The sequence below is a fragment of the Phalacrocorax aristotelis genome, chromosome 3, assembly GCF_949628215.1.
Source record: "Phalacrocorax aristotelis chromosome 3, bGulAri2.1, whole genome shotgun sequence".
NCBI lineage: Eukaryota > Metazoa > Chordata > Aves > Suliformes > Phalacrocoracidae > Phalacrocorax > Phalacrocorax aristotelis.
Genome location: NC_134278.1, coordinates 54425707 through 54441599, shown reverse-complemented (window position 1 = coordinate 54441599; position 15893 = coordinate 54425707). Strand labels below are relative to the sequence as shown.

Below are 15893 nucleotides of genomic sequence, written 5' to 3'. Positions count from 1 at the left end.
ATGTGTGAATGCAAAAACAAAACACATGAACATCTTTGCCTTAAGGACCGTCTCTGACTTAAGGAACTTCTCTGATTTTGAGTTGTTGACCCACAATTGTCAAAGAGGTGTAGGGGTCAGCAGATAGGAAAATGGTCTATAAGCCAGCAATTGCTGTTTCTGTTCTTGCCTCTACACAGCACTGTCTTGCTGTAGGTCCCTGAATATGCAATTTCACATTTCTGTTTTCATTTCCTCACGAAGGCGTTATTTTTTCCATTTAAGCACAGTTGCAGCGGGGATTTGCACTTTGTCCTACGCTGAGTGTGATGGATTCTCTAGGACTTATTGTCTGGGCTACCTTTCTTCTCCAACTGTCAGCATACAAAGCAGACATCTATCATCACCAATTAATCGTATCTGAGAAAGTTCCTTATGCCTGTTCAAGTTGACAGATGCATTTGTCATTATCATATTGTAAAGTGACTCCCAACCTTCTCTCTTTGCATGGAAGCTGCTGAAGCATGAATTTATTTTTTTTTTTTTAGGAGGCTTTCTCAAAATAGTTTCTGGGTTGGTACTGTCAGTGAAGGTTTTAATATTTTCAGTTCTTCAATATGTCATCTCTTTAGCACATATGCAGTGTAAAAAGCTTTGCACTCAGGGAAGTCTCCCAATTTCTCTGGACAAAGAAATTCTTTCATTCCATTTAGTTCGGTACATAAGCTTACACTAACTTGTAAGTTCACTTCTGTACGATGAGAAAGCTGCTTGAGGATTGTTAGATACCTATCTCATTCTCCTGTTAATGCAAATAGTTTACACTCAGTCTCTTGTGTTACCAAGAACTTGTACTTTTTAATGTTACTTTTCATTACGCATACATTTTTCAGAAGATCACAGTATATGCTCAATGTACTCTGTACATAAGTTCATTTTGTATAAACTTATCCAGGAGACAAGGTTGCTCTGAATTACAAGGTTACTTTGAAATCATTTGGGGAGGTTTATTGAAAGTTGCAAAGGAAGGGTCTCTGGAGGGATTTATCAAATATTTAAGGGCCACTTACATTTAGGCCAGTGGAAACTACATAAAAATAACTGACCTTTCTCTCTATTTCATTTCCAAATCACCAGTGTTTATCTTATAATGTGAAGCTTCCTCAATTCTAGAACAAAATATTTTCCGAAAAAAAGTAATCAGAAGTGATATACCTGCTTTAAGTAGGCTTAAATTAGAGATGATTTCTGGCAAAGCAGCCCATTATAGAACACATCAAAGAAACATATTCCTACATTTTGTTCTTAAAAAGGACTTTGACATTTACAAACCCAGTTTTGATTCAAAAACCAAATTATCAAAACACTATTTTCTTCAGGTACTGATCAATCTACTCCCAAACTGGTGTCTTACACAAGGGATACTTGTTTCCATAAAGGCTTCTGTTAACTAGTTGTTTTTTGATCAAGTGATTTCTACATACAATAATCTGGTCTTCATACTGTATTTACGACTTACAGCTGAAAATATAAGTTGCAAACTTCATTAAAAACACATGTAATTAAACTAAAACCTAAAAAGCCGCAGTTATTTGAAACTCCATGTGGCATATATTTTGTATATTTCATTTATATAAACTTCCTTAAAGAAATGTATTGTAACTTCTTTGCCACTATTGTGACAGACTTTATCTAAATAATTTGCAGAAAGCATGCTTGCTTGTTTTTAGAGGAAGTTTATACTTTGCTTATTTAGTAGTTAAAATCTAATCTGAGACAAAACATAAAGACACTTTAATTATTTTTTAGTTAGCATCCGATCCACTTAACTACAGTATAAAAGCTACAGGGCTCTGGGGGTTTTTGGTTACTCTCTGCTACCTGTGCTATTTAAAGATATTAACTAAGTAAAATTGAAGGTTACATATGTTCTTTCAAATATGCAAGAAAAACTTATTGATCTTTGACTGGTTTGTTACAGTTATTATTATTAATTAATTTTACAGTGGAAAGAAGGATTTGCTGCTATTCAGCTAATAGAATCCTTGCCTCCTGATCAATTTATTGGAAGTTGCTGCATGTGAAAAACATGTTGCTTGGTTTCAGTTTGCTGGAAGAAGTTTATAGCATGATTAAACTGAAAGATTCCTTCTAGGTAAACTTTGATGATGGGAACAAATCAGACTGTCATTTTCTATTGTGTCAAGAAATCCTGTATAATGATCCATAGAGGGCAGGTGATTTGGTACACCCCAAGTTAGCAAATACTTTATCCTTTTTAGGATCAACATGTCAAATTTTGGCGCCAACGCTAAATCACTCGTCACGATTATGCATTTACCTTTGGAGGCAGAATACCTCACACCATGCAGCTTCTTTGTAGACTTTAGGATGATTTCCATAACAAATGCATATATCTTGAAAAGAGTAAGCAAATGAACCACAATATTAAATCCATATCAGAGTGAGTCTGAACCCTTTAAAGATAACCCTGGGTTTTGTTTTTTTAATATATCTAGGATTGGTGGAAAGTTTAAATAAAGCTGTAAAGATTGTGCTGCTCTAAACAGGAAAAGGACATGGTGTTAGCATTGCAGATATTTCTTTTTTTCCACCTGACTGTCATAATCCCTGCTTAATCCAGACCAAGTATGAGTCGTTTACTTTTCATGCAAGCCCCCACTTTCCTCTGGCAGCGACAAAAGGAAATGGGTATAGTCTGTACCTGTTAAGGACATGTGTTACTGGCTGCTATCCATTTATTGATGGCATAGAAATCCATTGCCTTTCACCATCGCTCCTAATGGCATCCTATAAAGTATTGTCAAATTGGACCCTGTGGGATTGCCAAGGAAATTATGAGGACACGGGGGAGAGGAGCACCTGTCCCTTGCAATAATCTTTGCTCTCACAAGTTGCAATGTCAAGTGGCTGTTTTTTCATAAATTCTGTGTCAGAAGTATTTCTGAGTAATTCCTTTTGCATTGATGTACATCGTTGCTGCATTTTGGGAAATAGGTTGGAGCACTTTCAGGAGGCAGCGTTCAAGGCCGGTGTTGGGTGAAGGTGGCCCAGGCCAGGTTTTCTAGTGGAGTTTTATCGCTGATGCATTTAGCATCCTCCCAGCATTTCACTTCATTTAAACATCCATGTTTGGAGCAAAGCCAAACTCGAAAATGAACCTTGTTAAAAACCATAAAATAAAGGCTTTTACTCTTGCAGCCTTGACTTCTCAAATGACTCAGTTTGCTTACACTAAGAAAAGAGTCTGTTTTTAAACATGTCTCAAAGCAGACTAGGCTTGGGTGGATTCTTTTTCCCCCAAACCTTCACTGTAACCTTTTCTTAATGAAACTATTTTGATTTGGGAGGAAAGAAACATTTGAGCAGTTGGATAATTTCACATTTTTTTGTACAAGTATTGTGAAGTAGATGTTATTTACCGTTTTCATCAAACATCTGAGAATATCTGATCACTACTGGATCATGCACAGAGAAAGCTTTTCTTCCTTATTTTGCATAATTTTTTTTCCTAATCAATCCCCTATTCAGGACATGTGAGCTCTAATCCTAAATTTGCCACTGACTTTAGTGCTCTGCGCCATTTCTGAATTGTTTCTTTGTTATAGTTAATGCATTGATACACTACATGTATAAATAGAACTAGAGATATTACGACCTTATGTAGCACTTAAAAAGTTGGGATCATTAGCTGTTAAGATACTTGTGCATTTAAGGGAGTGTAAAATTATTGTTACATCTGTGCATACATTGGTATTTCTAATAAGGTTGTGTTCCAGATCACTCTGGAAATATTTGTGTATATATATTTGTATATTATGTGAACATTATAAATAGTTATTTGTACTTATGTATATAAAATGCACACATCCACTCCTTATATGCTAAAGTGATTTCAGGGCTTTCAGGCTTTGATTGCTGAAGCAGAAAAAATAGTGCAACAAATTCTTATTGCAGTGCTATTTTTCTGTCAGAAGTTTTACAGTCATTACCTAGGCACTCATACCTCGGTTTCTGGCCATTTTGTTAGCCAGTTGGAATATAATTGTTTGCTTAAATTATATCAGTTAATATTCTAGCCTCACTTTTTTCTGCCTGGGGGAGGTTAATTTTAGCCTGTATATTTCTGGTGGCTGGAACACATATGTTCTCTGTCCCTGTGCAACTGGCATGTTTCACTCATTAACTGTTTATTTCAGCTGCACTGTCTGTTTTCTGTGGGAACTGTGAAGATTTGAGATGCTAATGTACTTTGAAAGACAGAAAACAATCTCAGCTATTCCCTTAAGACTGCCAGGCTGGTAGGAAGCCCTTTTAATAACATCAGCTTATGTTTTGTTGTATGCTGCTGTTTCAGGTTCAATGGATCCAAAGGACTTTCTGAGGGAAGCACAAATAATGAAGAACTTGAGACATCCAAAGCTTATACAGCTTTATGCTGTCTGTACTTTGGAGGACCCAATTTATATTATTACTGAGCTGATGAGCTACGGAAGTCTCCTAGAATACCTTCAAAGTAAGCAAATTACTATAAACTCATTTCAAGGGATGCCAAAGCTGTCAGTTTGGCAAATATACTAATATAAAAGATAGAAGTACAACACTGTGGTTTAATATAAAAGCTGCATTATTTGTCGCATGTGGGGATGAGAAAAGCAGAAAGAAAGGGTTTTATGAATTTTTGACGTGCCAAAGTATTTGCAAAGTAGGAGAGAATTACATTGACAGTTTGATTCTTGCCTTATAATGACCCACATTTTTCCACCCAGTTCCTTGAGTAGATGGGAACATACACTGACAGAATAAAAATATAAGCATGCAGAAGAATAGGTCATCATATTTGACATGAAATAGAAGCACTTCCACAAAATGTACTTAACAGCTTTGAAATCTATTACTAAGCAGAGATAGCCTTTCACTGTGAATTTGTCCCTTGCCTATCACATCAGGGCTTTTATCTCAGCAGCACTTCAAAGCACTCTTTTGAAGGTAAATAATAATTAAAAATAAAGTTGTACAGCCTGGAAGAGACTAGCATAATGATTGCACTTTAAGTTCACCCCTGCTATTGAGAAATGCTTGATTTTAGAGTTGTTACCCATTTTCAGTTTAGCAGATGTCTCTGAGATGCTAAATGTGTCTAAAGCTGTAATGATCATTTGAAGACAAAATGCTTGCTGTGATTGTCTTGCTAAATTTCTTCTCTGTCTCCAGCCTTTAAGGCAAAGCCCTGGGAAATACTACAGACAGTATTTCCCATAACACTTGTCTTCCCCCATCTTCTCTGAGGAAGCATTTTTTAAGTGATGCTCAGTCCAAGGTCGATTACAGCTAAAGAAATCTCTGGTAGATGGACAGCCCCACCAGGAATGGTGCGGACTGGGGCTGCAAGAAGCTTGGGTCCGATCATCTGAAGTTTTGTAGGCATTTAGTGGCCAGAGGTAGTGAGGCACAAATTTCCTTTAAGTTATCATCTTTCATGCCTTTGTGCATGAAAGCAGATTGCTGCTTATCTGATTGAAACAGCCTGGCACATCAGGAAACATTAACGACAACATTTCTTGCACTGCAGAAATATCTCTGAGAAAACCAGGATGAGTCAGCTATTGCAGGGGTGAAAATTTGCCTGTTTGTGCACAGAGAACAACATGTCCAGGACACATCAGTGCTGCAGCCTGTGTGTGGACCAGTGGCCAGCATATGCACAGCAGCTGCCCTTGCTGTAGGCAGAGCATGTATGCAGCTTGGTCTTTGCCTAAGTGCTCATTCCTGTAGCCCTGCATCAGGGAGACTGTGGAAAGTCAGTTGTTTTCCAGGCAGCTGTCAAGATAACCGTAAAAATGGCCAGCTGAAACCCAGACTAGTGGTATTTCTCTTTGTCTGATGGCCTATGCGCAGGGGGATAAATAGAGCTAAGAGGTGGAAGCAGAGATCCAGGTACTTTGATAGGTACTGGTTAAAGAAAAGTCATTGCCATTGGTGTAATAAGGAAAGAGATTAGAAGCTTACATAGAGCTCTGTGACTGGGAGTGATCTGTACTGGCTGGCAATCAGTGCACAGCTCCTGATAAGCATCCTTGAGACTCAGCCACTGCAGGAACCAGGAAAACGTTTCTAGAAGGCTGCTGTCTCTATGTGCTGTATGGGTAGATATGGCAGACTGGTTCACAGGGAAAGTCCAGAGATCATTCTTTGGTTAAATTTGGTTAAATTTCCTCTCCTAGAAATGCATGGTATGTTTATCCAGCTTTAAAAATCCCTAATATTTCACATTCCACCATAACGACAGCTACTTAATAATGACGGGCATGTGAATTCCCTGTGCACCCTGTGGATATACTTTGGGATGCTTCTTGATGAACACTGCTATGCAGAGTTATTGAGCTGCCACCAGTATGAGAAAAATGCAGCTGAAACCTTTTCTTTGTTATTGAATGAATGTGAATGAAATTGTCATAAATGTGTGTTTTTATCAATTCTGGTAGACCTGGGACTTGTTCTGACAGGAATGTAGTCTTGAAGTTTGGTGAACTATTACAGAGGCAATGCTCTCAACTGGGGAAAATGCTGCTTATTTATTTATTTATTTATTGTCAGGCATCTGTCAATGAGAATATTTTGCTGTCTTTCCTATATGAGATATTGTGATTGATTGCTTAGAACAGGGTGCAGACCCTGAGCCTTCTTTAATATTTTCTCTAATAAATTTTTAATGTAAGGGCGATAGTTTTGTCAAAAAATATTAGTAAAAAAGGACATGGAGACATTACGTTTTCTTTATGGGAAAAAGAAAACACCATGGGAAGGTTTTATAAATTCACCAGTAGTGCCTGATTTTGAGTGTGGAAGTTATATCAACTTTGTTTTTTGTTGTAGTTTTTGCCTTCTTTAAAACACTTTAAAACTATCTAAAGCACATATATATCCATATGAATACAGCTGGAAACTCTTACGATGTGCCCTTAACCAGCCAGATGGGAGCTGGCTCCGGTCTGAAAACCTCCATAGTTGTACTAAGGCAGTGCTGTGCTTGAACTCGCATGCTTTGACTGGCCCAACCTGAAATTTTGGAAGTATAGTCAGAAATCTTTATGAGACAACCATACATGATTTGCACTTCAGATCCCCAAAGAGTCTTTTGCTTCATCTCTGCGCACTCTGCAGAAATACTGCAGCAGCCAGGGCAATGGTGGCCTCTTCCCCCTCCCTCAACCTGCACGCTAAAGGCAGCGGGTCAGCCTGGTCTGGGATCCCAAACAGGCCCCAATGGAAGAAATAGTCTTTCAGCTGCAACTGCACCATTGGAGGTGGGTCTTGTCCTTGTCCTTGTCTGTGTGCCCACAGAGAATAAGACAGGGAGGGTTTAGCAGCTCTAACTCCTGTTATGCACTGAAGCAGCTCATTAAACATGAGGCTTATGAGTCATCCTTTCTTGCCATGACATTGCTGTGTTCTGCCTCTTCAAGCAAGCTTGTGTCAGGCCAGCCTGGAGCATCGGCAGGGCAATGACACACCTGTGCTCACGTCTGTCTGCATCCTTGACTGCTTTCACTGGGAGGTGGTTCACAGCCTCTGCAGATGAAGGAGCAGTGTGAAAGGGAACATGGAGAGAGGGATTTTTAACTGACTCACATAAGCTAGTTTCCAAAACCCAGGTACTCATGCAAGGTAGTTGTATATATTTAGTTATTTTCTCTTTAAATATAATATAAACATCATTTGTGGATTTATATCTGTCCTGCAAGATGAATAATAAATGTTGATGCCTGCCACTTATCAGAACTGCAAAACTTCAGAGTGTTATATTATTCTGTGGCCTGATGATGGATTTTCCTGGTGTTTAAGCCAGAGATGTTCGCATAGCCTGATTTTTCTCCCTCTCTCTTTTAAAGGTCAAGGCAGCTATTAAACATATGTGTGGGAGAGGAAAAGACTTTCTGAGTCAACAATAGAAGTAAATAGTCTTAGTGCTGGATTATCATGACAATGAGTTTAGCATCAAAAAGGAAGTAGGACAATACACATACAGGGCAAATGTAGTAATTTAAAATTCATTTCTTTTACCTATTCATCTCAGAACATCCAGATGAGCAGGAAATTCAAGGCCTGGAGATTGCAGAATAGATTAGTAAACAATGGAATTTCACACTCTTCATAAGGAGTGATTGCAAGGTTAGGTCAGATAAAATGCCAGAACTGGAGCAGGGTATGCAAAACAATGCTGAGGCACACTTTCGCTACAATTCAAAATAAGCAACAGAAAACTGCCAGCTACAAATGTTCTATTTCTTTAACAGAGGCAGTAAGGAAAAGTCACCATCCTCAGTGAGATAGGAGAACTACCAGTAAATATAGCAGCAAACATTCAGCTTTTTTATATCATTACAATTCTGAAACAGGAAGTTGAAACTGTTTTAAGTGTTAGAGGCTACAGAGGTAGGCACTCATGCTTAGTGCTGCAGTGTTTGGGTTTGGGTGACAGTGATACTTGACTAGAACACTGATTTGGCTTACCTAGATTACCTTGAGTTATATAGCCCAATGCTTTTTTTTTTTTTTTTTGAGTACCTGTCTTACTATTTTTGGCTGCAGTTATTCATGGCCTAAGGCTCTTTCATTTGTGGTGGGAGGTTGCTCTGCTCAAAGTTCTTCTACTACTTGGTTTGAACAGATGATCTTCAATTGCCAAATCTCTGTTTCTGGGATTTGCTGATCTTACAGTGGTGGGAATGGCATGCACATTGCTTCAGAAAGTTCTACAAGAGAAGCAGGCAGCTTAAAAGCAGCTCAAGAAGCCCTACTGTTGAGTAGCAGCAACAGAGATAACAGCGTGAAGCAATTAAGTGGACTGGAAACTGAAAATGAGAGTTACACTTGACAGCAGATGGTATATTTCCTAGTAAGAATCATTGGAGAACAGGGAACGAGCATAATTTTGAGCTTTTCCATCTTTAGTCAGCTTTGGCTACACCCAGTGAGTACTGACATTAACTCTTACTCACTATTTGGAACGGATTATACACTTGTCAGAAAGGCAGACACCTGCATTACTCTCAATGGATAAACTTTTACTTTGCACTGTGTCAGAAGCTCCTTCCAGGCCTAGATCAACTACTGCATTTAGTGTGTACTCTTTCAGAGAAGGTGGGATAGGCATTGTTACACAGTTTTTGTGAAACTAGCTGCATGACTTTAAGTAGTGTCATTCACAAACCTCTGTCATTTGGTTGGGCTGTTACTTTATTGTATTGCATGGTTTTGTTGATTCATGTTGGCTATTTGAACCAGTCAGCTATTATGTTATTTATATCTGAATACCATAAATATGACATTATCCTTGTCGTCTTCCTTTTGAACAGAAGATGCAGGTTCCCAGATCTTCCTGCCACAACAAGTAGACATGGCTGCTCAGGTGGCTTCCGGGATGGCTTACCTTGAATCTCAGAACTATATCCACCGGGATCTGGCAGCCAGGAATGTTCTTGTTGGTGAACACAATGTTTACAAAGTGGCAGACTTTGGACTTGCAAGGGTTTTTAAGGTGGGTTGTGAGAGGGCGAATTGGATCTGCTTTAACTCTGGGGAATAAGGTGGAAAAGGTCAACTAAAGGATAAACTGCAGCCTCTGAATTGCTGGGTTCAGGCAAAAGGAGAAAAGGGTCCCTAACATGTTCACTTGTATCCTCTACCTGTGTTATCGCATGCAAGGTTAGAAGCTGGCCTATGCCTTTGTGTCAGGCTGAAGAAGGCATCCCGGTGTCTGCTTCTCACTCAGCCACCAAGGAAGGAGCCTGGCAAGCAATACCCTTTGCTGCACCACCTTTGTCTACAACACTAGTGTCTGCCACATGGAGCGAGATCACAGGAATGATGGCAAAGTTATATTTCTGAACCTGTAAGGGAAGGCATATAAATGTATTGGCAGCTATTCTCTCCTTGTTCACTACCCCACTGCCTCCATGATGCTTGCAAGTGCAGGTAGTAATCATAAAAGGACCTTATTCCTCTCTACAACCAGCAGCGGAGTTCATAAAGTGAGCTCTCAGAGCTTTAAATCTGTTGTGGTTTCAAGTTTTTTGCCATTGTACTGTTTTTTTTTCTCTAGCCCCTGAAGATGTGGAATGCATGGATGTGGAATGGTGACCAAGATCACCCTATGAAAGAGCTGTGGTTTAGAAATGAGATTTCCTACTGCTGAAAATGATTTGATCAGAGTTATAAAGATTTGATTTGCCATATTTTATGGATTTCAATATGTAATCCATAATTTCTGAGGTCTTATTATTGTTTTTATTGATTTATGTTCTTCCACTGAGAAGAAAAACAGAGAAAAAGGCCCTCTGCTTCTCATTTGTTTTTTTTCCATTCAAGCAGCAGAAATTGAAGTTCATAACAGTTGGATTTATTACATACTGAAGTATAGAATAATGGCTTGACAGTGGCATCAAGGGACTTTGAAAGTGCTTTTTGCTTAATTTTGATTCTTCTACTTATGCATAGGTTCAGATTGCACATTTTTTAACATGAAAAATATATATTTTTAAATGAACAATGCTTTCAATGGATATTTCTCCTCTGTCCTCACTAGAGAGGGTAATAATTTACAGATGTTGACATTTCTTGTTAAAACTGAACGTTACTAAAATACTCTGTCATAGAGTCATCTTGGCAGACTTTCTTAGGAATATTCTGTCCCCTATGCCAAAGCACTAACATGGTCAAATGCAAAGATCCCAAAGAGGGAGGTGTGTGAAATGAAATCTGTATTTCTGTATGTGTTAATTAGCATAATGAAATAATTTCTTGTTTCTAGAGATTAGTATTGTGGTCAAGATGCCAACTGTATTAGTATGTACATACAAAACAATAACAACCAGTCTTTTCAAAACAATAAGCCATTACAGCCAGGAAACATACATTCTGTGTTAAAAACAATCAAACAAACAAAACCTTGTACACATTTGCCTGGATTTGCATGTGGAAAATCTGACTAAAGCTTGAATGTGACTGAGGTACACTAAATTACATTTAGGAATTAAAGAGAGAGTAAATGTTCACAAAATTTAGATGTCTGTGCTATAAAACTGTAAAGGCATGATTCTACAAATTTGCAAGTAAATAATTTTTTTTCTATGTGTCTTTCATCTTCACTTTACATGAATTAATTGGATCCACTGTAAGCTAATACATTAATGTGAATTACTTGGAGTTTCTTCTTTGGTCCCTGAAACCTACTTAAGTGATTGTTATGAAAGTCAATGGCCTTTCAACACCACAATAAATCACAGAAGAAAGGTTCCGAAATTCATTAGCTCTTGCTTTTCCTTTCTCTGTTTACTGAAGACCAGACATGGAGCCATTTGGTCTCTAGTGTCAGCAGGATGCTTACACTGCCACTTCTGACAGACTTTTGAAATCTTGCATGCCAGGCCCAGAATTCACAGTAGCAGGTCATAATTAATCACGAGCCACTCCAACGCTGTGCGCTCACTTGAAATGATAAATGCTTTAGAAATCCTCCAATGAATGGTAGCATTTCTCAACTGTGAAGCCCAGTTCAACAACAGACTTCAGAAAGTGCGTACTTTAATACCATGAAAGGCAAGTGCTTGGCTAAAGGAGGATAAGGTATTAAGCACATGCTTAGCTTAGTCAAGTGTTAAGTGCTTTGCTGAAGCAGATCTAAAATCAGGCTTGCTTTGTTTTACCCATGACAGGTAGAAAATGAAAACGTATATGAAGCTAGGCCTGAAACAAAACTCCCAGTGAAATGGACAGCCCCAGAGGCAATCCGCTACAACAAATTCAGCATTAAGTCAGATGTCTGGTCATTTGGAATACTTCTGTTTGAAATAATTACCTACGGGAAGATGCCTTATGCTGGTAAGTGCTTTTACCTGAAGAATGATGTCTAATGTTTTCTTGCTTTAAGAATGACAACAAAAAATTTTGGATGCCTGTACTATGGCTATGTTAAAGGGTTAAAACTCTAAACACAGCAAGAAGACTGTTCAGATGAGGTCCATTTAGAGGGTCAGACCTTCCGGCTACCCAGGCTCCCTGGAAGCTTTCCAAAAGCTGTGATTAGCAGCCATTCAAGCTTCCTCTCACTGGAGTCAACCTGCATTGCACAGGCAACTAAGCCAACTGGCTATTTCCCTCCAGCATCAGATCAAAGATGCCAATTCTAGGAATGTGGAAAAAGGGAAGTTATTTCTGTCCTCCATCCCACCCTAGGTTTTTTTTTTCCCTTTCATTTTTTTAAAAAATTTATTTATTTGAGGATATCTTGTGGAAGGACAGATTATTACGTGTGAAGCGCTGCACAGGCACTTCAGGAAAAAGGTGTCTGAAAAACAAATCAGGGTGCTTTTGTTTCCTTCCCTCATATTTGACTATTGCAGTGGAAAGTCGTCATAAAGAGAAGGATCACAAGAATTAGGAATAAAATGTCACCAACCTCAAAAGTAGATTTAGTGGTATGAAAGCCACTATTGTTCCTAGCACAGTGGGAAATGTCCAAGGAACTGTGGCTCCAATAACACAAGATATCAGTGAGATGATTGACTGTGACTCATTTCGTGCCGGTGAGAACACAAGGGAAAGACTAAAGCAAAAAAAAGTTATGCTGCATTTATACAGGCCTGAGGGGTGGTGCGTTCACCATAAACTACGTTTCACAGGGTCCTGAACTGGTATTTTCTGTAAAAGGAAAAATTGATTTTGCTTTTTGATTCCCACCCTCACCTCTTGTGAAACCATTCTAAAAAAACCCAAACAAACCAAACAACCCAAAGCCCAAAATCCTCAGCTCTTTCTTATATAAACTATAGGTGTGTGCGTATGCACAGACACACATAAATAAACTATTCAAGTATAAATGATATGTAACACCATGATTCTTGGCATCGTCTGAAAATATGTTCAGCATTATCCCTTTGCAAAGGCAAAGTTTACCTGTAATATCACGGTAGAAAATGTCCTTCTGCCATGGCTATTTGCTTACTTGGTGTTACTTGGAGGAGTTTGTCCTCACTACTCAGTTAGGAGAAAGGTTACGTTGAGCCATGGTGGCAGTGGGTAATGTACAGGGGAAACACCATTCAGAGATCTAGGGGAAAAAAGTAAAGATTATGCAATTCAAGATTTAATTTAAAGAACAGAAAATTGAACAGGAATGGAACAGTAGTCTTAATATATAAAAGTATAGCAAAGGGAGGGGAATGGTTTCCCCTCCGTGACTTGCGGTGAGAGAGCAGGCAGGTTGTCATCGAGTAACTGCACCAGAGGAAACTTCGGACTGACTTTAAAGAAAACTTTGTAAATGTGAGGAAAATTCAGCAGCAGGACAGATTTTCTTGGGATATTTTGGAGTCATTGAGACTAGGATTTAGCAACAATTTAAGTGAAACAGATGTCAGAAAAATTTCAGCAAACCCAGCTGGCAGAGGAAAAGCCTCACACCCAGATGAACCCATTTGCTATGCCTCTCAGGTGGTGCGGTCAGGGTGAGGGAGCTGGGAAATGCTGGAGGTAGTTTTTAACTGCTGGTGTGGGATCCTCCAGTGACTCTTGTGGCCTGTTGCCATTGAAGGGGGCTTGCTGAGGCCAGCTCTGCATGTGCACCTCATGGGGGTCATCACATTGCCTTGTCTCAGCAAGAGATAGGGACATGCGGTGTCACTTAATAGACCCCAAGCAGTCTGATGAACTCCTTTCATCTTGCAGGTATGCCAGGACACCAGGTGATCCAGATGCTGGACAAGGGGTACAGGCTTCCTCAGCCAGAGACCTGCCCAGTACCGTTCTACCAGCTGATGCTGCAGTGCTGGAGCGCGGAGGCAGGCAGGCGACCCACCTTCGAGGCCCTCTGCAGCCAGCTGGAGTGCTACTTTGAGACTGACTCCTCTTCCTACACCCAGACCCAGGCGGTGGTGAAATGAACCCCCAGGTGGGGGCTGAGGGACGGACGCCAGCGAACATGGCTGTGAAATAGCCTAACTTCAGGCGTGGAGGCTATTAGCAGATGCTGAAGTAATTGTGGTACATTTTCATGCCTGAGCTGATACTCAAAGACACTTAAAATTTTTGCTGCTGGCAAGTGTTTTGCAAGACTAAGCATCAGGAAGCTGGAAGGGTCGGGGCTTCTAAAAAATAAAGTGTCTTCTATTTATTTTTTAAATAACATATCGCAAGAATGAACAAATGAAATGAGTGTTGTTCAATAACCATTGTAGCATTTTGTAATTTCTTTACTGGAATAATTACTTGCTGTTCCTTAGATTTTTGATTCCTCCCAGGTTGTTCTCATGAAGGAATGTGATGGCTCTGCACAGCAGGATCTGTGCTTCCAGAGTCTTCTCATTGTTAAAAAGAAAACCCAAAAATATAAATCCTGTGACTGTGATGATGGCAGAATCCAGATTAATTGCCTTGCTTAGACTTGAAGTACATGTGCTTCTGCTATATCAGAAAATAAAACAGATGTTAATGGGAGAAATGGATTTATATTGTTTTGTGGTTTTAAAGAGTGATCTTTTTTAGTTTGCCTACTGTTCCTCTTTTACAGAAATAAAGACAATTATTGTTAGATTTTTAAAGCTGTTTGTTCTTAATTTTGTTAAATAGTGCCACGGAACCAATGAGTTATTGCCTATTGAAGCATAAGGATTTGTTTTATAGTCCTTCATTTTAGCAATATTGGGGGGAAAGATATTTTAACATGAAATCAAGACTGCCTTAACCTTTCAGAGTGACCCTCCTTTCCTATCCTGCTGCCCAAATCACAGATTGTCTCCAACAGCACAGGGCCCAGTTTAGGTGTTTTGCAAATGAACCAGCAATCCATGCTTCCGTCTTCTCCAGACGTAATTTTAATATAGGAGATTTAAATAATAGATGATCCATTTTATTTTGGGGAAACAGAGCCTAGGTGCTTCTGCCAGCAGTCTTTACAGCTACAGATTTTAGTATTTTTTTTCCAGTTTTTCTAATTGACTACAATATCTGTTCTGCTAAAATCTGATGTCACTGTGACAGTTTTATGTTCTCAGTTGTGAGGTTTATAGAACCAAGTTTCAATTATTTACTTATGATTTGTCAGTTAATTATTTAACAACATAGTCCAGGAATTAAGAGCTGTACTGTGTTAACATAGTGTGAGCTCAGTATAAGTGTGCTACCATTTTCCTCTAATATAAAAAAAAATGTATAAATAAATTAAAAGATTCATTACTTTAAAGGCTGCATGGCTTTTATTACATCTTTTTCATTTTCTTTTCTTCTCTTTATACTTCAAATCCATTCATCTCAGTGCCTTGCTTCTAATTTTTAATTTCCTTTTCCCCCTTCTACTTTTTAAAGGCAGCACATCTTTTTTTTTTTCTTTCATATACATCTCTTATGTACTCCCTATTCAAAACTCATTTCCTTATTTGTTGTTTTCCTCCTTTTTCCATCTTACTACACTTAGAGTCTTTCTAGGGTTCTGTCTCTGTTGACCTTCATTTTCTGAGCAGTGTTTCTCCCCACTAACCCTCTTTATACTAATTATATTTGTAAAGTAAAGTACAGTGATAATTAATTAGCTGTCATAGCATCCATGCGATTTTGGAAAGTAATCATCCACTCGGAAAGAAGAGGTTAAATGGCTTTGCCAAACCCATCCTGATAAGAACTGGCATGGAAGGAACCGCGAGGCTCCCAGGCAGTCTCGCGCTGTAATACCATCCCCATTTGTTTTGGGACTCATGCGAGCTACTGGCTCATGGCCCCAGCAAGATGTTATTTATCATTATCCAACCTCCATCAATCTATGAGTCTCTCATCTGGCTAGGAGCTGTGTTTTACACTGTTAAAGTATGTGGTTAGCAAATCCCACAGAATAGGTTTGT

The 15893-nt window shown here is 39.0% G+C and overlaps 1 protein-coding gene across 1 annotated transcript in view; it reads left to right on the top strand.

The window, feature by feature from the left end:
• FRK (fyn related Src family tyrosine kinase) overlaps nucleotides 1-14600 on the top strand; it is a 51671-nt gene extending 37071 nt beyond the window's left edge. The window contains exons 5-8 of the mRNA XM_075087482.1: nucleotides 4358-4516; nucleotides 9360-9541; nucleotides 11718-11883; nucleotides 13729-14600. Of these exons, the coding sequence (XP_074943583.1) occupies nucleotides 4358-4516; nucleotides 9360-9541; nucleotides 11718-11883; nucleotides 13729-13943 (722 nt within the window). The 3' untranslated portion in view covers nucleotides 13944-14600. The remainder of the gene's footprint in view (nucleotides 1-4357; nucleotides 4517-9359; nucleotides 9542-11717; nucleotides 11884-13728) is intronic.
• Nucleotides 14601-15893: the final 1293 nt, after the last annotated feature.